This window comes from Rhinichthys klamathensis, unplaced genomic scaffold (assembly GCF_029890125.1).
Source record: "Rhinichthys klamathensis goyatoka isolate OS25496 unplaced genomic scaffold, OSU_Roscu_1.1 h1tg000523l_1, whole genome shotgun sequence".
Classification (NCBI taxonomy): Eukaryota; Metazoa; Chordata; class Actinopteri; order Cypriniformes; family Leuciscidae; genus Rhinichthys; species Rhinichthys klamathensis.
The window spans coordinates 1,763,112-1,784,530 of NW_026607002.1; the positions used below are offsets into that span (position 1 = coordinate 1,763,112).

The 21,419-nt window shown below is 39.4% G+C and overlaps 2 protein-coding genes across 2 annotated transcripts in view; both read right to left on the reverse strand.

Moving 5' to 3' along the window:
* The window catches only part of LOC130073047 (gastrula zinc finger protein XlCGF57.1-like), a 754,620-nt gene that overhangs the window by 299,746 nt on the left and 433,455 nt on the right, over window positions 1-21,419 (reverse strand). The gene's annotated exons all lie outside the window — the stretch shown is intronic.
* On the reverse strand, window positions 5,266-7,824 carry LOC130073055 (uncharacterized). The gene is made up of 2 exons (XM_056238475.1): window positions 6,367-7,824; window positions 5,266-5,352 (listed from the first exon to the last, which is right to left on the reverse strand). The coding sequence occupies exon 1, from the start codon at window positions 7,809-7,811 to the stop codon at window positions 6,738-6,740; it is 1,074 nt and encodes a 357-aa protein (XP_056094450.1). The 5' UTR covers window positions 7,812-7,824; the 3' UTR covers window positions 5,266-5,352; window positions 6,367-6,737.

Genomic DNA, 21,419 nt, shown 5'->3' on the forward strand with positions numbered 1-21,419 from the left:
TGAGTAGCCATGTAATCAATATAAGGTAAACCTTTAAATGAACGCTCTCAAATATTTTCTAATTTCACTAAACATATTTCATTAAGTTTCGTGTACATTTGTATTAAACATGGACCTTTGTTCATTAAAAAGGCTTTTTATGATATTGTATGCTTATGAATTTTGCATAATTTCTTTCTGTGTTTCGGTTTTCAGCCTTGGTTTCCTCTTTTTCGGTTTCGGCCAAGAATTTTCATTTCGGTGCATCCCTACAAATTATTACAGGTCTCAATACACAGCAAGGACACTTAAGGCCATTGCACACTGAGTCCGAAATTTTCGTATGCGCTTTTTCGTGTTCGTCAGCCTAAAAATTCGTCACGCACAGAAACCTTGCACACTGAGTCCGATGCGTATTTATTAAACCTTTGCGGAAAAAAACGCACAAAAATACAAAATGGATTCGTCAAGCAGTAAGGATGAAAATTTTGGGTCCATCCAATCCTGAAATTGCGCCGAGAGGAAGGAGAGTTCCACTTCCTTATCAAGGAGTTGCGAATTTATCCCGAGCGATTCAAAATTTACTTCAGAATGTCAGTGGAACAGTTTGATGCTTTGCTAGCGATTCTGGAGCCACATTTTAAAAAGAATACCACCAATTTCTGTGAACCAATCGATCCTGAACAGAGACTGGCAGTAGCCTATGTCTAAGCAGGTATGGACACACACACGCGCGCGCACCCCGGTGAAAGCATGTGCGTGTGTGTGTGCGCGCGCGTGTGTGTGTCCATACCTGGTTAGTTTGCTTTTGGTATATATATATTTTTTTTTTCTAGTTTTGTTAGGATATTCATTTGTCATTGGTTGCTTAACTGAATGTTCTGATTAGGGATGGGACGATACACTTAAACTCACGATACGATGCACCTCGATTTGCCAGGTTCACGATACGATACATCAAAATATTACTGTATGACAACAACTTATTTATTTTTGTTTCAGCTGCACACAGGGAAACACAAGGCCTAACTGGCCAAACACAAACAAGAACACTCCCTTAGTGCTGCTCTAATCCTAGGTTAAGTTATCTCAGGACTGGTTCTTCAAAAAAACTAACATATCAACATGTTCTGGTGTAATCAGTGATCTTTGAGCAGACACAATGTCTCCTGCTGTGGAAAAGACACGCTCACTGGGCACTGATGTAGCATACCGTAAAAGTTCAAATAATAGCCGAGTCCCAAATAGACGCCTGTCTCTTTTACACGCCTGGTGTGGCTGCAGGTTTGGGTAAATAAAGGCCGGTCTCAAATAGAGGCCGGGTCTGTTTTTTAGTTTCGGGTTGTATTTAACCTTCTAAAACCCGTCAGATCGTCCGCTTTTTGGCGGCCGCCAAAGCCATAGACTGTAAAAAGGCCAAAGCAAATGTGTGTCCCGCCAAAGCCTTTTTTGATCGGCGAGTGATGTAGAATTGACTGCTGCGCATGACAGGGCGCATAACGAGCAGAGAGAGAGAGAGAGAGAGAGAGAGAGAGAGAGAGAGAGAGAGAGAGAGAGAGAGAGAGAGAGAGAGAGAGAGAGAGAGAGAGAGAGAGAGAGAGAGAGAGAGAGAGAGAGAGAGAGAGAGAGAGAGAGAGAGAGAGAGAGAGAGAGAGAGAGAGAGAGAGCCCCAGCTGCGCGCGCGCACTCTCACGCCTTCAAACAAAACGAGCGCTGTCTTGCTCTCTCTCCCTCGCGCATATTAATCAAAATCAATTGACACGATAGTAAAAGGTCGGAAGACCGCAGTTTCACGTGGAGCATTTGGAGATTTTTAGAGATTAGAGACTCTAGGCCTACACTCAATGAACAACATCAACACTAAATTATAAAGGCCGGTCTCATATAGATGCCTGTCTCAAATACAAGCCAGTGCAGTTCGACGATTTGGGAAAATAAAAGGCCGGGCTATTATTTGAAGTTTTACGGTATATATATACATTTGACTCCATGGTCGGCTGTTTGGGGGCAAGGCAGTTGGTGCTAATGCTAATATTTGTTAGCTCGCTGTAGACTGCAGTGTTGTTGTTGCAACATGCACTGTCTTGACGTGATGACGTACCGCACCGTTCCCCGGATATAATTTTTTTTTTTCATTTAGTTTTACCCTGCTTGATCAGCAGATGGTGCTGCCAGCCTGCCACCATAGACTGTATGTCTGCCCCATATACATACACACACAAACACATATAATACACTAAATTATTTATATACTACGCAAATCATGCAGCAGTGCCATGTATCTTTATTTCGCGATCCATTTTTTTCGACCTCGATGCGTTTCGTCACATTTTGTATCGCGATATTTTGTCAAACGATATTTCGTCTAGGGCTGGTCCGAATACCATTTTTTGAGCTTCGAAGCCTCGGTAGTAATGAACATCGAATATTCGAAGCTTCGGAATCTTTATATGTCTGTCTGTCCGTTTGCATTTTGATTATTTCGAGAACCGTTCATCCAAACGACTTCACAAGAAGTGCAGTGCCGTATTTGGTGCAATATAGATAGACAGGCGAGACGCGACACGTTCAGAATTAATAAACTTTTATTAAACTACAGAACAGCGCAAGTGGGAAGCGCGTGCGCCTCACGCGAGCAGAGCTTATATGCCAAGAACGGACACTGCATTAGTGATATAAAACACACACACACACACACACACAGGTCTGTTAACTTAAATATTAGACTACCTTATTAAAAATATTGCTTAAGTTAACAGCCCTGTGTGTTTTATATCACTAGTGCGTGCAGTGTCCGTCCGTTCTCGGAGCATATAAGCCCTGCTCGCGTGAGGCGCGCCGCTTCTTTATTTAAATCTGTTCTGCGTTCTGCGCTCTAGCCAGAGAATACTCCCGCTGCAGGAACACTTTTAGTAGTCCAATAAGCAAATATATTTATTAAGTACCTATAACGAAGTTATATGTTAAGTATTATATTTCACCAGATTTTATAGTGTAAAAGATATTCAAGCGTGAATGAGAACCGTTTCGAGGGAGATGCCTCTCAAAATGCTGGCTGTGGATGCGAAAAACGCAAAAAAATCGAACCCGATCCGAATTTTTTTATGTCGGACGAAAGTTTCGGAGGTGGTGTGCAAGCGTGATTGACATGACTTGAGGTCGAATTTTTTTTTTAACGTGCGAAAATTTCGGATGCGAATTTCGGACTCAGTGTGCAATGGCCTTTACTCCAAACAAACACACATAATAAACATGTAGACTAGTAAACAAAAAAAAAACATACTACAAAAGATGAAAGTCAGGGTTTGGAGTCACCACTGAGTATCTATTAACCTCACTGACCTTCTACCACACATTTAGAACAACTAGAAAAAAATAAATATACCAAAGCAAACTAACCAAAAAAACAAATAATTTGAAAGACTAGTAGAAGACTAGACGCCCAGCGATCACGGTGACACGGTTGGGCATGACATGACTGCGAGCACATGTGAAGAGTTTTAACTCTAATCTGTCAATGGTTCCCATCCCTTTATGAATGCAAAACTCCATAGAGTAACTTTATTCCGACATTGTCTAATAATACAAATGTAGTTGTATAAGTTACTATACTATTATACAAACCAAAGGACAGGCAATGGTTTTCGGGCTATAATATACAGATATACAGAAATAATGTTTGTCTCATCTGTTTTTGTTGCAAAGATAGCTTATCTAATTATGATGATAATAATCATTTAAATGAAAAAAATATCTAAATAATATCATGATATATAGGCTATATATATATAGGCCTATGTGATCCAAAGTAACTAGTAACTAACTACTTGAGTAGTTTTTTCATTGGATACTTTTTTACTCTTACTCAAGTAACTTTTGAGATTATTACTTTTACTTTGAGTAAATATTTCTATAAGTACTTGTACTTCTACTTGAGTACAGTTTTTAGATACTCTACCCACCTTTTTTTTTTACAGTCTATATGGTGAACACCTCGTTTTTAATTTAAGACCCATTCAAACTAAAAGTAAGACATTTATTACACTATTTGAGAAATGTGAGCATATTTACGGCCTTAAAATTATGAAAAGTGAATTTAAGACATAAGGACATGTGGAACCCTGATATTGACGGAATTCCGTCGTAGACTCTCTCGGAGCGACGGATAACTTTATATATTATGAAGTGTATTACTATAGAATTACATAACGTTACATTATATATTAGTAGTGTGACCCTTTTCACCATAGGCTCGTGATGAGAAAATACATTATAGCCTACAGTCAGTGACATATAAGGTATTAAACCCTTTTAATCATAATGCTTGGTAAAATGGTGAAAGAGACATCCCATTGTATAATAAACCTGTCTAGGATACGATTCTCACTCTCTCTTCTAAACAATGAGTGACTGAAGAAATAATCTGGTTTTAAAACCCAGCAAATATTATCACAGATAATATTTATCTACACGAATACAGCTAGGGCATGTGATGGAAAAAACAACAAGAACGCAATAGCTCAGTTTCCTCCTTTGTATTATGGAGAAGAAAAAAAAATCACATAACCTTTGAACAACAAATATGAAAATAAACAGAAACAATATGAAAATACCCAAATAACAAGTCAATAGTCTATGATAACCTGAGTGCACTCTTTTAGTTTTGTTCTTTTAGCAGGCCTGCATTATTGGCGCGCTTACTGTTGGATCTCATAGAGTGAAAAAAACAACAACAATACCTCCTCGAGTAAAGTGAAAGACAGATCCTATCGCGTCTGTAACTTTCTCTCTCATCAAGCGACGCCGTCTGCGGCGGCAGAGCGAGGGTTAAACAGCTTCGTCCGTCCAGCACTCATAACCAAACGGTCTCCGGTGAAGGAAAACACCTGCATCAGCCAGCGAAAACTCTTCCCGATGTAGTCTCCTCTCATGCAGCAATCGAGCGACGTGTCTGCGGTCCTTCCCACGACGATGTCACAATACTTCAAAACCACGAGCTAAATTAGCCAGAGAGGCTAACAGATCTAAGCTCGCTCCCTACGGTGGCCGAGACAGCTCAACGCGCTGCAACTTCTTCTTCTTCTTCTTCTTCTTTGGGCTTATTGGCGGTTCGCATTCTTAAAAAGAGCATTACCGCCATCTACTGTAGGTAATAGATCAGAGACAATATCACAACTCCCAGAACAATCAGGACTCGTGCTTTCAATGTTGCTGCGTGTTCAGCTCCTCCATCTACAGCCAAAGTCCCTCATCTTCCAGAGCGGGATACTGATAGGCTACTATCCTTCTGCCCTTTTAAGTTTACCCAGTATGCCAGTATCAATTGCTTCCTTCTTAAGTGAATTGGCATCTCCCCCATCTCCACCTGTAAAGCTGAAACAGGAGAGGAAGATAAGCTCCACAACATATTCTCAAAGCTCGTGATTGAATTCGTTCTAATTTTCCTAACTGTGACTTAGTTGCTGTTCCATATGCGATACAACCATAATCTAATACTGCTCTTATCATTGTTGAATAAATTGTTTTTAATGCCACCCTATCAGCTCCCCATTCTCGTCCTGAAATACACCTCATTACATTTCAAATCTTCTTACATTTATCCTCCATCTTATTTATGTGTACATTCCATGTAACCTTTGCATCAAACCACATACCTAAAAATCTTATCACTTTAACTTGTTCTATCTCTTTGTTGTATAAATTAATCTTAAGATCTATACTTGACCTTTTATTTGTAAAAAATATATATATTTGGTTTTCTCCACTGAGAATTTAAAACCCCATTTGTAAGACCATTCCTCAACATTTTTTAAAACTGCTTGCATTTTATTAACAATATACTCTACATTCCTACCTCTAAGCCACAGAGCTCCATCATCCGCGAACAGCGATTTATTTACATTCTTATCTATTGTTGCAAATACATCATTAATCATAATAATAAACAACAAAGGACTTATAACACTACCCTGAGGAGTTCCATTCTCAATTAGCTATTCCTTTCCTTGATATATATTCTCCAATCTTCACTTTAATATTCCTTTCAATTAAAAACTCTTTAATCCAATTATATAATTTTCCTTCTATTCCAATTTGATCTAACTTTATCAACAAACCCTCCTTCCAGAACATAAGCTTTTTCTACATCAAAGAAAACCGCTATTAGAGTTTCTTTATTTATCAATGCTTTCCTTATATCTGATTCCAATTTAACAATTGAGTCCATTGTACTCTTTCCATGTCTAAAACCATTTTGATATGGGGAAAAAACATTATTCTTCTCCATATGATACATTAAACGATCTGTAATCATTTTTTCCATAACTTTACCTAGATGTGATGTTAATGCTATCGGTCTGTAGTTTAAAGGGATACTTGGATCTTTACCTGGTTTTTTAATGGGAATTATTACTGCTTCTTTCCATCTCTTAGGTAAAGTCCCTTCTTCCCATACGCTGTTATAAAACTCTAGAATAATTTTATGAGATTCATCACTTAACTTTTTTAACATTACATAACTAATTCCATCCTGTCCAGGAGTTGAATCTTTAGTGTTTTTTAATGCCCTCTTTAATTCTGAATATGAAAAAGGCACATCTAGAAAACTATTTGTTACTCTCTTTTTTCCTAAAATAAATGGATGTTCTTTTAACAACTTCTCCCTCATTTCCTTGCACTCCTTCATCAAATTGTCTGAACTATTTATTTTTGAGAATTCTTTTCTAAACATTTCTGCTTTTTCCTCATCACTTATTGCTTTATTCCCCAATACATAACACAGGGTACTCATATTCTCTTGGAATGCCACTCATCTTTTTAATCATACTCCACACTTCCTCAATTGGAGTATTTTTCCCAATTTCTTCACAGTATGATCTCCAATACTTTTTCTTCACTTCCCTTATTGTTCTTCTAGTTTCTGCTTGAGCCTTTTTATATATTATCATGTTTTCCCAATTATGAGTTTTCCTTAGAATTTTAAGTGCTTTCCTTTTCCTTTTAACTGCTATTGCACACTCCTCATTCCACCATGGAACTATTTTCCCCACCCTCTTTCCATTGCTTTTTGGAATGCATTCTCTAGCAGCATTCTGTATCACTGATATTAATTCTGTATATATTCTTTCAATTATTATTCTTTCATTCATCTTGATCATTTTTAATCCTTCCTCACATATTCTTTCGAATTTTTCCCAATCTGCTTTCTCATACTTCCATTTTCCTGTATTTCCTTTCTTTATCTTCCCTATCTCATTATTTACAATTGAACTTAATATTGGGAAATGATCACTACCCGCTGTACAATTTAATACCTCCCAATTTATTATTCCCCCTAATGCATTAGAAACAATTGTTAGATCTATTGCAGATTCCCTCCCTGAATTTACATCCATTCGAGTTTTTGTTCCATCATTTATACAGACCAAATTGTTCTTTTCCATCACCTCTTCAATGACCATACCATTTGCATCTGTCGATAAACCTCCCCATAAAGTATTATGGGCATTAAAATCCCCACACCATATTACTCTACTTCCTCTTAATCCCTTTATTGCTTCCATACTTTCTTGTGTTAATCTTTTACACGGATTATAAAAGTTTATTATAACATAACTTTTATTTCCAAACCATATTTCTACAACTATATATTCCATTGTTTCCCCTTTTTCCAAAACTCTATAAGGCATTCCCTCTTTTACAAAATTCACACATCCTCCTCCTTTTCCTTCTTCCCGATCTCTTCTCACACTTATGTATCCTTTTAAAACAAATTCTAGTCTAGGATTCAACCATGATTCTTGAATACATATTACATCTGGCTTATCTTTCATTTGATTTATATATCCTTTATAAAACGGTTAGTTACAATCCTTGATTCTGATTGGTCAATAGCTGTGCTTTATTCACGATAAAACACGGCTATGACCGCTTCACCCAACGGTTCTATTTATCACTGCGCCCTTAGCAACACCCTTAGCAACCACACGTATCAACATAAACAGACAAAAAACGTAAGAATTAAAAAGGCTAAAATGTTTAAAGTAAATTTCGATTTATTAGGTGGCATGACGATGGATAAGTGGTTTGAGGAACAATTTGTAGAGACTTCTACAAATATGAACCGTCATGCTGAAGTGCTGAAATGTAACATTGATACATTCGAGAAGACTCGTAATGAAAAAAATACCGTGCAGCAAACCCAATGGGCAGTGAAATGCTTCGGTGACTGGTGTAGTGAAAAGGGTTGCAGCATTGATTTTAAACAAATCACCAAGACGGAACTCAACGCACTTCTCCGTGACTTCTACGGAACTGTCAGAAGCTCCAAAGGCGAAAAATATGGGATCAGTAGCTATGTAGCGTTACGTGCGGGTGTGAACAGATTCCTGAATGATCCACCTTTGAGTTTGTCCTGGTGTCTGATGAGAGACAGCGAATTCACCTCATCCAATAATGTTTTCGTTGGAGTCGTAAAGACAATGAGAAGAGAGGGTCGTGATAAAACGGAGCATCACACATCGATTTCTACGAAAGATTTCAGCACCATAAAACTGTCCGATGCGCTTAATCCTAACACACCTGAAGGACTCGTTAACAAAGTCTGGTTTGACGTGCAGTTACACTTCGGACGTAGAGGAAAAGAGGGGAACCGAGAACTCATTCCAGACTCATTCCGCATTTTAACAAACGAAAATGGTGTAAAGTATGTCACAATGAGCTTCAATGAAGACACAAAAAACCATAAGGACCCACATGACAGAAATAAGGAGAGCAGGCGTGGCTTCATGTTCCAACAAACTGGGAACCCGCTTTGTCCCGTTGCCTCTCTAGAGAAGTACGTTTCTCTTCTGCCATCTAACCCCCCTGCTTTTTACCTTCACCCCAAAAAGCAAAACCTCTCTAAATGTGTTTGGTACGTAGATCACGCAGCGGCACATAAATCATATTAGCTATTTATAATTTGTGTTAAATCTTGTTGTGTTAAAGTTTTTTCTCGTTTTTGACTGTTGCAGGTACACAAGAGAGCCTATGGGTGTGAACTACCTCGCAACAATGTTGCAGAGAATTTGTAAAGCAGCATGCACCTCAAAGGTTTACACAAATCACTGCCTTCGCAGCACCATGGTGCAGAGATTGTCCGATGCTGGTCTCGAATCGAGGGAAATTATGTCTGTGAGTGGACATAAGTGTGAAAGTTCACTACAGAGCTACTGGAGGCCAAACTTAAAACAAAGAAAGCACTGGAGCGACATTCTTGCTGCAACAGAAAACACTGCTGACAGTGCTGAGCCCCAACTAAAGAGAACCGCGTTAAATATCACCACAGTGGAGCCGATTGAAATGAGACAAATATTTAATGCGTGCACAATTAACGGAGATGTTCAAATAAATTTAAATAAACAACAATAAAAAATTATCTCTTGTTAGGCAGCATTTTAATAACTGAATTGATAACATTAATAAAATAGATTAAAGACCTAACTGTTATCTATCAAAATATGTGCCCTTGTGTTTTTATTTATAGGCTATGTAAATATTTAGTTTAGTGCAGAGAAAAAATAACGGAATAAACAAAAAAGTAAACGTTTTCTCATGCTGAGAGATAAGCTATGCCTATTTGTGTGAGGAAATTTCACAAATATTGTGTTGTAAAAAATAAAAAGAATGAGACAAGTTTGAGAACGGTTTGTTGTTTTTATTTGAGCTTTCATGCATATTACACATTGGAACGTTGTTGTTCACGGTCAGGGACTATTTTTTTTCTAGCGGAAGGAATGCTTTTAATGCTTTTATTGATTTAACTTCCATGAAATTTCCACTAATAATTTTTTTTTTCTTTAATATTGTGTGGTAACCGTTTTATAAAAGCAATAAGGTACTCGAGGCAAGTGCTGTATCGTGAATAAGTAACGGCTGAAGGGGTTGCAGGCACTCCGCTTCGCGTCGTGCCTAACAACGCCCTTCAGCCGTTACTTATTCACGATACAGCACAGCCTCTCGTACCTTATTGCTTACTTAAATTCTTGACCATTAGCACAAAGGCTCCTGGCATTCCATTGTAAAATATTTAACATACTAACCAACCCCTAAATCCTGACTTGACTGAGATTCTGTATTAAGGTTTTTCATTATATCTTCACATTTCAATCCCTTAATATCTAGAAATCTCTCTGCCGCCTTCACTATTATTTGTAACTTTTCTGTTCTCCTTTCGTTTGCGCTGTACAATTAATTACCTCCACCATGAATAGCACAAAATTTCTCTTACTTACTAGCATTACATCTTCTGGTACTCTACCTTCCTCAATTCTTCCTGTACCTTCATTTATTTTTCCATGCTCCATTCTCTCAGTCTCACTTTGCCTATCTCTATCATTTACTACTTTCACAGCTTCAGCATAAGTTCGATTATTTTTTTACTTTTCTTGTTGTACTTCCACAGCCTTTTCCCTCACCTCACAACCTCCATATGCCGCATTGTGACTACCTCCACAGTTGCAACACTTTAATCCTACTCCTTCTCCGCACTTCCCAAATTCGTGCTCCCCTCTACATCGCGCACACCTCATTTTAGATTTACACACTGACGCAGTATGTCCATATCTCTGACAATTATAACACCTCAAAGGAGGGGCTATATACTTCCTAATCGGATAACTAATATAACCCATCTTAATCCGATCTGGCACTTCTTTTCCTTCCAATTTTAGACGTACTGACAAGCTCTCCATTCTTCTACCTTCTCTGTTCATTTGTAATCGGACTGCATCTATGACCTTTGCCCCCTCCAGATTCTTTTTTAATTCCTCCATAGTAACCATAGACAGTAAAAGAAATGGACAGAGCGATCTCATTGGAACTCAGTTGAGACAGTTGAAGCCCACTTTTAGCGATTTTTGAGAACTTCCGTTCCTGACGCGCAGACTCAGACCGACTAAAAATAAGCTTGATGACGTGAGCAACCTGTCTGACAGACGTGAATCTTCTAGTAGCTGTGCGTGAAAATTGCCAACGTTAATCTTGCAGAGACGGGGAACTTGAGCAAAGAGTCCTTTATCGTGAGTGAGCAGGAGTAAGTATTCCGTTGCTTTTATGGACTCATTATCTATGGGCTTCTCTCTTGACGGGACGTCCCCCCGATTGCCTGCGAGCTTCTCCTCCTGTCTGTACGGTAATTTCTGTACAGCGCGACAGAGAGTCGAGTGGTTATGACGCAATCGTTAGCCTATTTTTACTAAAACTGTTTCTACGGGGCCATAATGTAACATAGAAGGTAATGGAGCCATTTATACATTGTCGTGTTTCTTTAGAAATAAATAATGGACAAATGGAGTCTTTAAACGCCTCAGATGTAAAGTTATTCGCTGTCAAAGTGACGCCAAAATGAATGGTAGTCAATGGAAATGCTAACGCAAGTGAAGTTCTGCTACAAGATGGCGGCACCCGGCCGGCTTCAACTTCCGGTCGATGGATTACCCCCTTGATAGTAACTCCTAACGGAATTCCATTTATTACTCCATACACCCATGACTCCTGTCCTACAATCCTGTAATTCATTACCATCTGTTTCCCAACTGTCTTTATTTTTATGGCTTTATTTTTTTGCTCTTCATTCCTACATGCTATCATTAAAGCTCCATCTTGTAGCACTTTTGCAAAAGCTATCTCTCCTACCAGCTTTTTCAGTTCATATGTCAACGTCAATGGATTAACTCCTGAAACTCCTACCTCTCCTTTAAACTTCAATATTATCCTAAATTCACTCTTGCTATTACTTCGTTCCTCCCCATCTTCCTCACTTCCTGATCTTTCCTCCTTACCTTGTTTCCTCTTTTTATTAACCTTTTTTCCTGTTATGACATTTGTCCATCCTACCTCCATATCATCCTCCTCTTCACCTGTATCTTCCATTCCTAGAGTCTCTGATCCATTCCCAGTTCGATTTCCTCGATCCCTCTTATTCGTATTTTTTGACTTATTTGAATTGGCCGCCATGCACCCCCAATCTCCCAGTCGACTCCGAAGCGACGTGTCTCCGAATCCGCAAACTAGCGTTGTCCCGCCTTCCTCGCGCGCTACCTCGCCCTCATCCAGCCCAGACTCGTTCACGAGGCCGTGAATCCGATACTGATTTCCCTTTTCACGCGCTGCAACTGAAGCAAACACATGCAAATAGAGAAAAACGCGTGCAAATAGAAAAAAACACATGCAAATAGAAAAAAACACATGCAAATAGAAAAAAACGCGTGCAAATAGAAAAAAACACCAGCAAATAAAAAAAAACATCTTGCATCAGTTTCACAACACATGTGTGCTCCAAATCCAGAAACGCGCTGCAAAAGTTCACAACACAACCAAATACATAAACGCGCTGCAAATAACACAGACCACAACGGAAATGTTTCCAGGGGAACCAAATAAGTGACGAACCCGGCTGGGACGTGCTTACTGCTCGTGAGCGTCTCTGTGCCCTACTTCCTTCGAAGGGCAGACAGCAGAGCCCTTAAAGTGGGACTTTGGAGTGAGCAGGGCTCTAGTGTGCCATTATAGCCGTGTGGAACGCACTTGATGAAGGAGCAACTAAAGACAACGTAATTCCTCATTATTTTCACCTGGGATGTTCCCATGACAACGAAGCACGGCGTCCATCAGCTGAAGAGCTGGTCTTACGACAGAAATATAATGCTGTTAACATAACGGTTGCAAATACATTTGTATTTTTACTTTTTTTTAAATATGCGTTATATATCTGTGTGTCTCAACTTTAAAATTTTGGACCACATTACCTAACATTTCTTACGAAACTTTTCTTTATGAAAATGTAATAACATGAAACAATTTGTACAGTGTAACTGATGTATAGATAAATATATTTCCTTCATGTTTTTCTTCTTTATCTTTTTTATTTATTTATTTTAGTTTCCAATTCATTGTTCTTTTCTCATTTGTATTCTGATGACATTGAACATAATTATTGTTAATACATTTTGTACATTGTATACAAGTTGTATGTCATAAAAAAAATTAATCTCTGTATATTTTGCACAAATAAATAAATAAAGTAGAATTTTAAGCTGTAAGCACCAGCACGCATAGATTTATGGATCTATGCCAGCACGTCCCAGCCGGGTTCGTCACTTATTTGGTTCCCCTGGAAACATTTCCGTTGTGGTCCGTGTTATTTGCAGCGCGTTTATGTATTTGGTTGTGTTGTGAGTATTTGGAGCACACGTGTGTTGTGAAACTGATGAAGATGCTTTCTTAATTTGCGGGTGTTTTTTTTATTTGCATGTGTTTTTTTCTATTTGCACACGTTTTTTTCTATTTGCATGCGTTTTTTTCTATTTGTATGTGTTTTCTTCTGTTGCAGCGTGTTGAGCTCTCTCGGCCACCGTACGCTCCACAGTGTAAAACACACATCCCCCGTAGTAGTAGTTCACAGTTTCACGGTCACAAATACCTCCGCCGAGAGCGTGATGTGCGATAACCAAATTATAGTCCAACTTAAAGCATTAGTCCAACTTAAAGCATTAGTCCAACTTAAAGCAATTACACTAAACTATCTGTTAGTAGCAGACTATCCCTCGTGCTCAGTTCAACTCTGTCTTCCAGGTTTTTTCCTCTTCCGTTTTTCTTTTCTCGCGTGATTACGTATACATTCAACAGGATACTTTATTAAATCTCGAACTTTAACAAGTAGGCCTAAGCTTTTCCTATGTACTGAACATCCTTAAAACATTTTAAAGAAAACACAACTTAATTATTAAATTACCAGACACATCTGAACAGCACAAGGTAAATGATAATTCTTATAGCACTTTATCAAACCCAACAAAATACAATAACTTGCATATTTAAAAAATAAAGCAAAATAAGCGACTGATATTTATCAGGCCATTACATAAGTATATTGTCTCTCACATTTTTAAATAAATGAAGATTCCTTATGTATTATTCAATATAGTGTAATATATTAACACCATATATTATTCGGTATATTTTTCAAATATGCTGTGAAACCATTCATATATAGGGAAATATATTTTCTTTTCATAAGAGGACCCCAGACAGTAAAATGTGATTTTGTAACATCGTGATTTTTTTTAAACATGTAATATCACACTTTTTTACTTATTTGCCTTAATTTCATTATTAGACCTACTAGCAACGTTAGGTCGAATTCACTGTAAAGATGTACAATTCTTAGTTTCATTCGTGGTGTTAACATGAAAAATGAGCCATAATCTAGTGGAAGATTGCTGCAATCTCCTGGACAAACTAACACTTAATAACATGAGATTGTAACAAAAGCCACTACATTTCACTCAATCAGACATCTTTTTTTTTTAGATATAGTAAGTGTGAGCTCAGTGTCATGCCATTTAAATGAATGGAACTTTTTTTATTTAGGCAAAATTTGTTACCTTTGTCCAATTTCGATCTTTTCACAGCTCCCTGAAAACTATCAACAAAACGGACTATCTGCTATTCTTACTTGATATATGAATGTCTGAGAGAGAAAACCATAGAGCGTAAAAGAAAAGCTGTTCACAGTCCATTTTGAGAATGAATGACGATCGGAGCCAAAGAGTATAGAAGAACAAGAGGCGAAACTCTGATGCTTTTTTTGTGAACAGCCACTAGGTGGCGCTTCGGTAGAGCGGCCGCCATTTTGGGGTGAAAATTCCAACTGGAGTTACTGGACAACAGCACAGATAGCAGTTTTTTGAAGTAGTTTTTTTCTTGCATTAGTGAGTATTTCCATTGTATGCAACTTTAAACATTTACTACTATTATTAGCAGTGTTGGGGAAAGTTACTTTGAAAAGTAATGCGTTACAATATTGCGTTACTCCCTTAAAAAGTAACTTATTGCGTTACTTAGTTACTTTTTTAGAAAAGTAATGTGTTACGTTACTTTTGCGTTACTTTTTTTCCACCTGGGCTGGGCTTGTTTTTTTATACCAAAAAAGATATATTTTTGGGCAAATGTAAAGACCCTTTCACACCAAAAGCGAAATAATAAGCCCCAGACTGAAGGAAATGCAGATTTACTCCTGTACAGTAGAGTACAGTAGTGTTCAGTAGAGGGCGCCGCTCAAACAAACCTTTCAGCTGCTGCTGTTCTGGGTAACAGAAGAAGAGGATGCAGGAGAAACAAATTTAACACTTACTTTACCAATAAAAACATATAAAAAAATCTATAGTCATTTTTGCTTATGGTTTAACTGAAAAATCGGAGGTCAGAAGCAAGTACTTTGGTCAATAAAGATTAAATGCATAACAATTTATGTTTTATTTAACATATTTAGGTATTGGAGGTTTGCATAGTGTTCTGATTCTGCATTTCACTGATTTTATTCATTTTGAGGAATATTGAATCTTTTTTGTGCAAGTGAGATGAGTAAATCCATGCTTACATTTAATCTAGAACTATAATAACCATCATGTTTACACACAACGCCTCTGCACTTCGATTTGTCTCAACATTAGGACAGAAGAGCTGTCAGTCAATAAAGGGCAAAACAAAGTAACTTGCGTTACTTATTAGAAAAAGTAACTCAGATATTTTGTTGTAAATTTTAAAACTAATGCGTTACTTTACTAGTTACTTGAAAAAGTAATCTGATTACGTAACTCAAGTTACTTGTAATGAGTTACCCCCAACACTGATTATTAGTTATCAACACTAGGCCTGAAATAGCCTATATTTTGTACGTTTTAATCCCCTGGATCATGCTACAAACGAACAGGATGATCTTATAGAACACGATGCATTGCTGTGTCTGTTATCCTATAACTTTATTTGCCACTTTGGACAGTGGCTGTGTTTTTTTCTTTACATAGTCTTGCTTTAACGGTCATTCATATAAGATAGTAGCTACTGCAAAAAAAAAACAAAAAAAAAAGTTTACTGTAAAGCTATTCTATTGCCGTTATATATTTATTTACATTTTAGTACAATTACATTTATTTGCTGAATTAATTTATTGCATTGATAACTTATTTTTGTATGTAACGTTATGTGTACCTCCTGGGAAACGGTCTAACATTATTATAACTTAAAACCTGTCACACTTAAAGGGTTAGTTCACCCAAAAATGAAAATTCTGTCAGTATTTACTCAGCCTCATGTTGTTCCAACCCCGTAAGACCTTCGTTCATCTTCGAAACACGAATTAAGATATTTTTGATGAAATCTGAGAGCTGGATCACTCCTCCATACTAGTCCATAGGCTTCTTCAGGGATTGAACTTGCCGGCCTCGAAAAGTTATTAAAGACATCGTCAAAATAGTCCAAGTGACTACAGTGGCTCAATCTTAAGTTTATCAAGCGACGAGAATACTTTTTGTGCCCAAAAACAAACAAAAATAACGACTTTATTTCAACTATTCATTTCCTTCTCTTTTGGCCTCTAGTCAGTTAACGTAGTGTGATTCCGTAGAGCTACATCACACGTAGGCTCACTATTGGCCGACGCTGGTCATGTGCGTGATGTGTGTGACGTACAACAACAGAAGCTTACGCTATTACACTAGTGAACTGACTCAAGGCCCACAGAGAAGGAAATGAATAGTTGAAATAAAGTCGTTATTTTTGTGTTTTTTTGCGCACAAAAAGTATTCTCGTCGCTTGATAAACTTAAGATTGAGCCACTGTAGTCACTTGGACTATTTTAACGATGTCTTTAATAACTTTTCGTGGCCGGCAAGTTCAATCCCTGAAGAAGCCTATGGACTAGTATGGAGGAGTGACCCAGCTCTCAGATTTCATCAAAAATATCTTAATTCGTGTTCCGAAGATGAACGAAGGTCTTACGGGGTTGGAACAACATGAGGGTGAGTAATTACTGACAGAATTTTCATTTTTGGGTGAACTAACCCTTTAATGTGGAGAGTAATATAAATCCTTGAACTTCCCTCTCTCAAATGATGTGGGGGGAAAAGCCTGGTTAAGTAGCAACTTCTTTTTAACTGCTATAACGTTAACTGTTGTGAGTTAAAATAATCACCTAATTATTTCAACCTAAAAATGACCTCTGCACTGGACTAAATATATATATAATATATGACTGCCGAGTCGCTTTCACCCCAAAATGGCGGACGCGTAGCGCTGCTGCTGGGCGCTGGTGTTGCAATGGAACGTTCTATTGGCTTTCTCTTCTTGTCAATATACGTTCTTTGTCGTAGCGGGCGGCAGCGCGACCGGAAGTATCACTACCCTACTTCCGGTCTCGGTCGCCATTTTGTGAAATAGGCCTATCGTTGAATACAAAATCCCGCATCTGTGTTCACTAACTAGCCAAATAGCACCTACCTCAAAGCGGAAACAGCTATGAAAACCAGAAGGGACGGTCCCTGAGCAATGACGCGACACTCAGACGGCAAGCACACGCAAGAAGTGACTACAATTCCTTTTTATACCGTCCCTCCTGTTCGTGATTGGACCCTCACTACCCCTGGCACATCAGTTTAATTACAGAGCCACAATACATCCCACTACACATATCACCACCAGAGTTCATGTCATACACAAAAATATATTCCAGACAATTTTCAACATTTTATTCACTGTTCTCGAAACATATTTGACTCAACTTTGTTAATTTGCCATACCCTCTGATCTAAATAACACTATGATTAGTCACATTCAAGACATTTACGCGCTGAGTGCGACGAAACGAGCTGAGACTTTTACACAGACGCCATTCTCTTTAGCTGTGTCCCAATGTGAAGGCTGCATCCTCCGAAGGACGCACTGTAAAGTATTTGGGCCATTGGGGAATATGTATTCAATATTTAGTAATTACAAATTAATAACTATTGATACGGGTTTGACCCAGATAACAATACACGTTAAAAATCACCCGGCAAAGGGGTTACGTTGCCAATCTGTTATGAACGACCGAATATAATGGATGTATAATCAATTATTCATACAGATCGGCAAGATAGATCAATTGTATTTATCAATAATCAAATCATAACGAATTATAATTCAATATTCATATACAAATCGTCTGGAATATATAGATTCTCAGGATACTCCTCAATGGAATTAATTATTATCGAATAATCTGTTTGTCCAGCAAACTGGTCATGGATCTTCATCAATTTCCACAGAGAAATTACTTTTAAGAGACTCGCAGGAAGAGACGATCTTTACGGCCGTAAAAGATAGCTTTCCTGTTTTGTCACAATACTATTTAAAGTATTATACCATTTCAAAGCTTGTAGCTGATCGAAACATTTAAGTGATTTGAAGTATGAGCACAGGCAGAATCAATCAATGAATATATGTATTTAATAAAGGTGATTACGTATATGGTTAATAAACGTTACAAGGAATAAATGTATTTACAAACACAATAAAACATCTAAGAAGGAGAATGCATATAGGAAGAGAGAGAGAGAGAGAGAGAGAGAGAGAGATGATCGAGAAAAATCATGTGAGATAGACAGAGAGGGAGAGAGAGAGAGAGAGAGAGAGAGAGAGAGATCTGGCAAACTTCATCACAGACACAGAACCGTCAAGAGAGACAACTAGAGTCAAATCGTACCCTAATTAGGGCAGGCAATCTTAGCAGTATTTAGATCTCGGTAGGAAAACGAATACTTGCTGATCATGTTCTCTCGTGTACGTGTGTGTGTGTTCCGGACCCGGTCAGAGAGGTCCTTTCCGGCGCGCCCGTGTGGCGGGATGTTCAAATCGTCCGTTGAAGGTGGTGCCAAAGAAATGATTCAAACTAAGTTCATTTCACTCGCCGGTGAGAATGAACAAAGGAGAATACAAAAAGGAAAATAAAACTGAACTAGACAAACAAAGGAAAGATGGGTCATCGCATGAACACGAGGTCCCGATGGACCAAGGAGTCACATGATGAAGGAAGGGAGAGTCCAGAGTATGAGCGAGCGAGAGAGTCAAGCGCGCGTCACATGTTGGAGGAAGAGCAGTCCAGGGTACCAGCCAGAGAGGGAAGACAGGGGTACCAGCCAGAGAGGGAAGACAGGGGCAGGAAGAGCGAGTCCAGTTCTCTTTAAAGGAACTGGAGTCCACACCTCTGAGGTGCGAACTGGCCAATGACATTCAACGAAACTCTTGGCGGCAAAATTCTCTTTGTCTTGTCAAAGCTAAATTATGGCCGCATTCACAGGTTTTACGATCAGTCAGAATTTGTTCAGAATCATTTCAAAGATGGTAAAACATAGTAAAATACATTTTATGGCTTGTTCAATTACATAAATGACCTTGTCAGATCACTAGGATTCTGAACATAGGAAGAAAGACATTTAAGGAGAGTTATATTGCAAAGTTACATTAAAAGCATAATTAACTGCCCTTTTAGTTTGTTTTAAACTAACACACACTCATAGATCCCTTCATAGGACCTGGGCAATCGACAAACATAACAACATATCAAATATACCTCAGTAAATGTCTTTAAATGAGGAGAGTAGTAAAAGTTCATATATGTGTGTGTGTTTGTATCTGCGTGCATTGAGCACCCAACAGGGGGGGGTTCTCTGGAATTCCTTTGAAGCTTGGACTACGTGAGTGGGAGAATGCAGGGTTAGTCTCTGGCGAGTGTTCCAGGGTCGTAAAAGTGTTAGGAGCAGACTTGTTGGCACCAAAGTCCAGTAATTTTCATTAATCCTAAAAACTTTGGGTTTTAGGAAGAATGTGCTTTATTTGCGTTCAGGACAGAGTCAATGATTTACCCCAGATACCTTACAGTCCCCCTTTTCGTCCGATGACGTCCCTTTGTGGACATCATCGGACGACACATCACAATGGGCGGATGGCAGGTGAATCATGACTCATGCAGCAGGTGGTTATTAGGGCTGAGGATTCAGCTCTATGAGGTTCGAAGCTGCCTCTGGCCTGGTCTCTGACTTGGCACCCCCTTTTTGCGGGTTTCGTCCGAAACCTTTCGTGAGCTTGGCTGAAGAAGTTTGCATCTCGTTCAGTCTCCTGTATAGGATGAAGGCCAAGCCCAGTGTCAGGGTGTGTCTGACTACCATAGAGGTACACAGTGCAGTGTCGGCTGCGGTCCAGGCTTGGACAACAGGTGAGGTAGTCAGAATGGGTAGTCGAGACAAAGCTTGGAGGGCTGTGTCGATAGGAGCAATGTCAATTAGCTGGGATGGCACCTTTCAGTACTCGACTCCACATGCTCTGGTTGAGCAAGGTGACACGGGTGACAGTGTCGTGCTGGGGTGAGGTGCTCTGTAGACGTTGCGTGGGTCGCGTCGAACACACACTTTCTGGGTGTGGGTCCTGTGCTTGGTGATCAGGATTCCCGGTTGTTCTCTCCGGACGATGCCTGCTGCCGGACCTGGTGAGATGTCCGATTGCGGCTGTCCTCTGGTTGGCTGGAGGCACCGGATGAAGAACCACAACAGCATCCTGCAAAAGACAAAGGGGAGAGGGAGAGAGAAAGGGAGGAAAGATCTCAGTGCTGCGGTTGGCAGCACATGGTGCATCGTGGGCATACACTGGCATGACCCCCCTTTTGCACTGTGGCATCACAAGCTGTGGCGCAGTGATGTCACCAGGTGCAGAACACGTAAAGTTGTCCCGTGCACGCAGCATGTGCTTGGTGAACTGCAGTGGTCTGGGGCACCGGTTGTCTGTTTGTTCAGACGCCTTGCGTGGGTGGATGGAGGGGTATGAGAGGTGGTTTCTCATAGTGGGCATTGAATTGTCATTGGTGAGCTGGAAGGTGCAGGGTAGCGAATTCAAACCTTCATGTGGTGCTGAGGCTGTGTCTTCATGGCTGGCTGCGGGAGTTCCCGTGACCTTGGTGACCTTGAAGTCTGGCTCTGCGGGAGTTCTCGTGACCTCTGTGACCTGACAGTCTGGCACAGGTGACCTGTCTGATGGGAGGGGGAGAGGTTCCTGAACTTGAGCCCAAACTTTCAGCTGTTTGAAATCCAGTAAAGGCTCAAAGTGATCTAGCAGGTCTTTGCCAATTAGAAGTGGGTAAGTGTCCATTGGTGAGATGTACACCGGGTGGATTAACCACATAGGACCAATTGTCAGGTGAATGAGAGCTACCTGTTCGAGCCGAATGTCGCTCTGGCTGTATGACTGCACAGTCAGCTCACACGTTTGAGATGTGAAAGTTCGATCTTGTCTCTTAGCTTTGAATCTGAGTCTTTCAAAAAGTTCAGCTGAAATCAAAGTGAGGTCTGAGCCCGTGTCGACCAGGGCTTCAAGCCTCACCTCCTTTTCCAGCGTGACAGCAAGGAACAGTTTCCGGGCCACCCCCTTTTCGAATAAGTTCCCCAGAAGTTTTGGCATTGGGGCTGTTGTGGTGATCAATGGGTGGTTAGGGCTGGTCTCGGGTGGTTCGCTGCGGAGGCAGTTAACCAAAACAGCCTTTCCTGGTCCTTTGTGGTGTTGGACCCAGTTGTGGGAAACTGTGCTGTCATGCT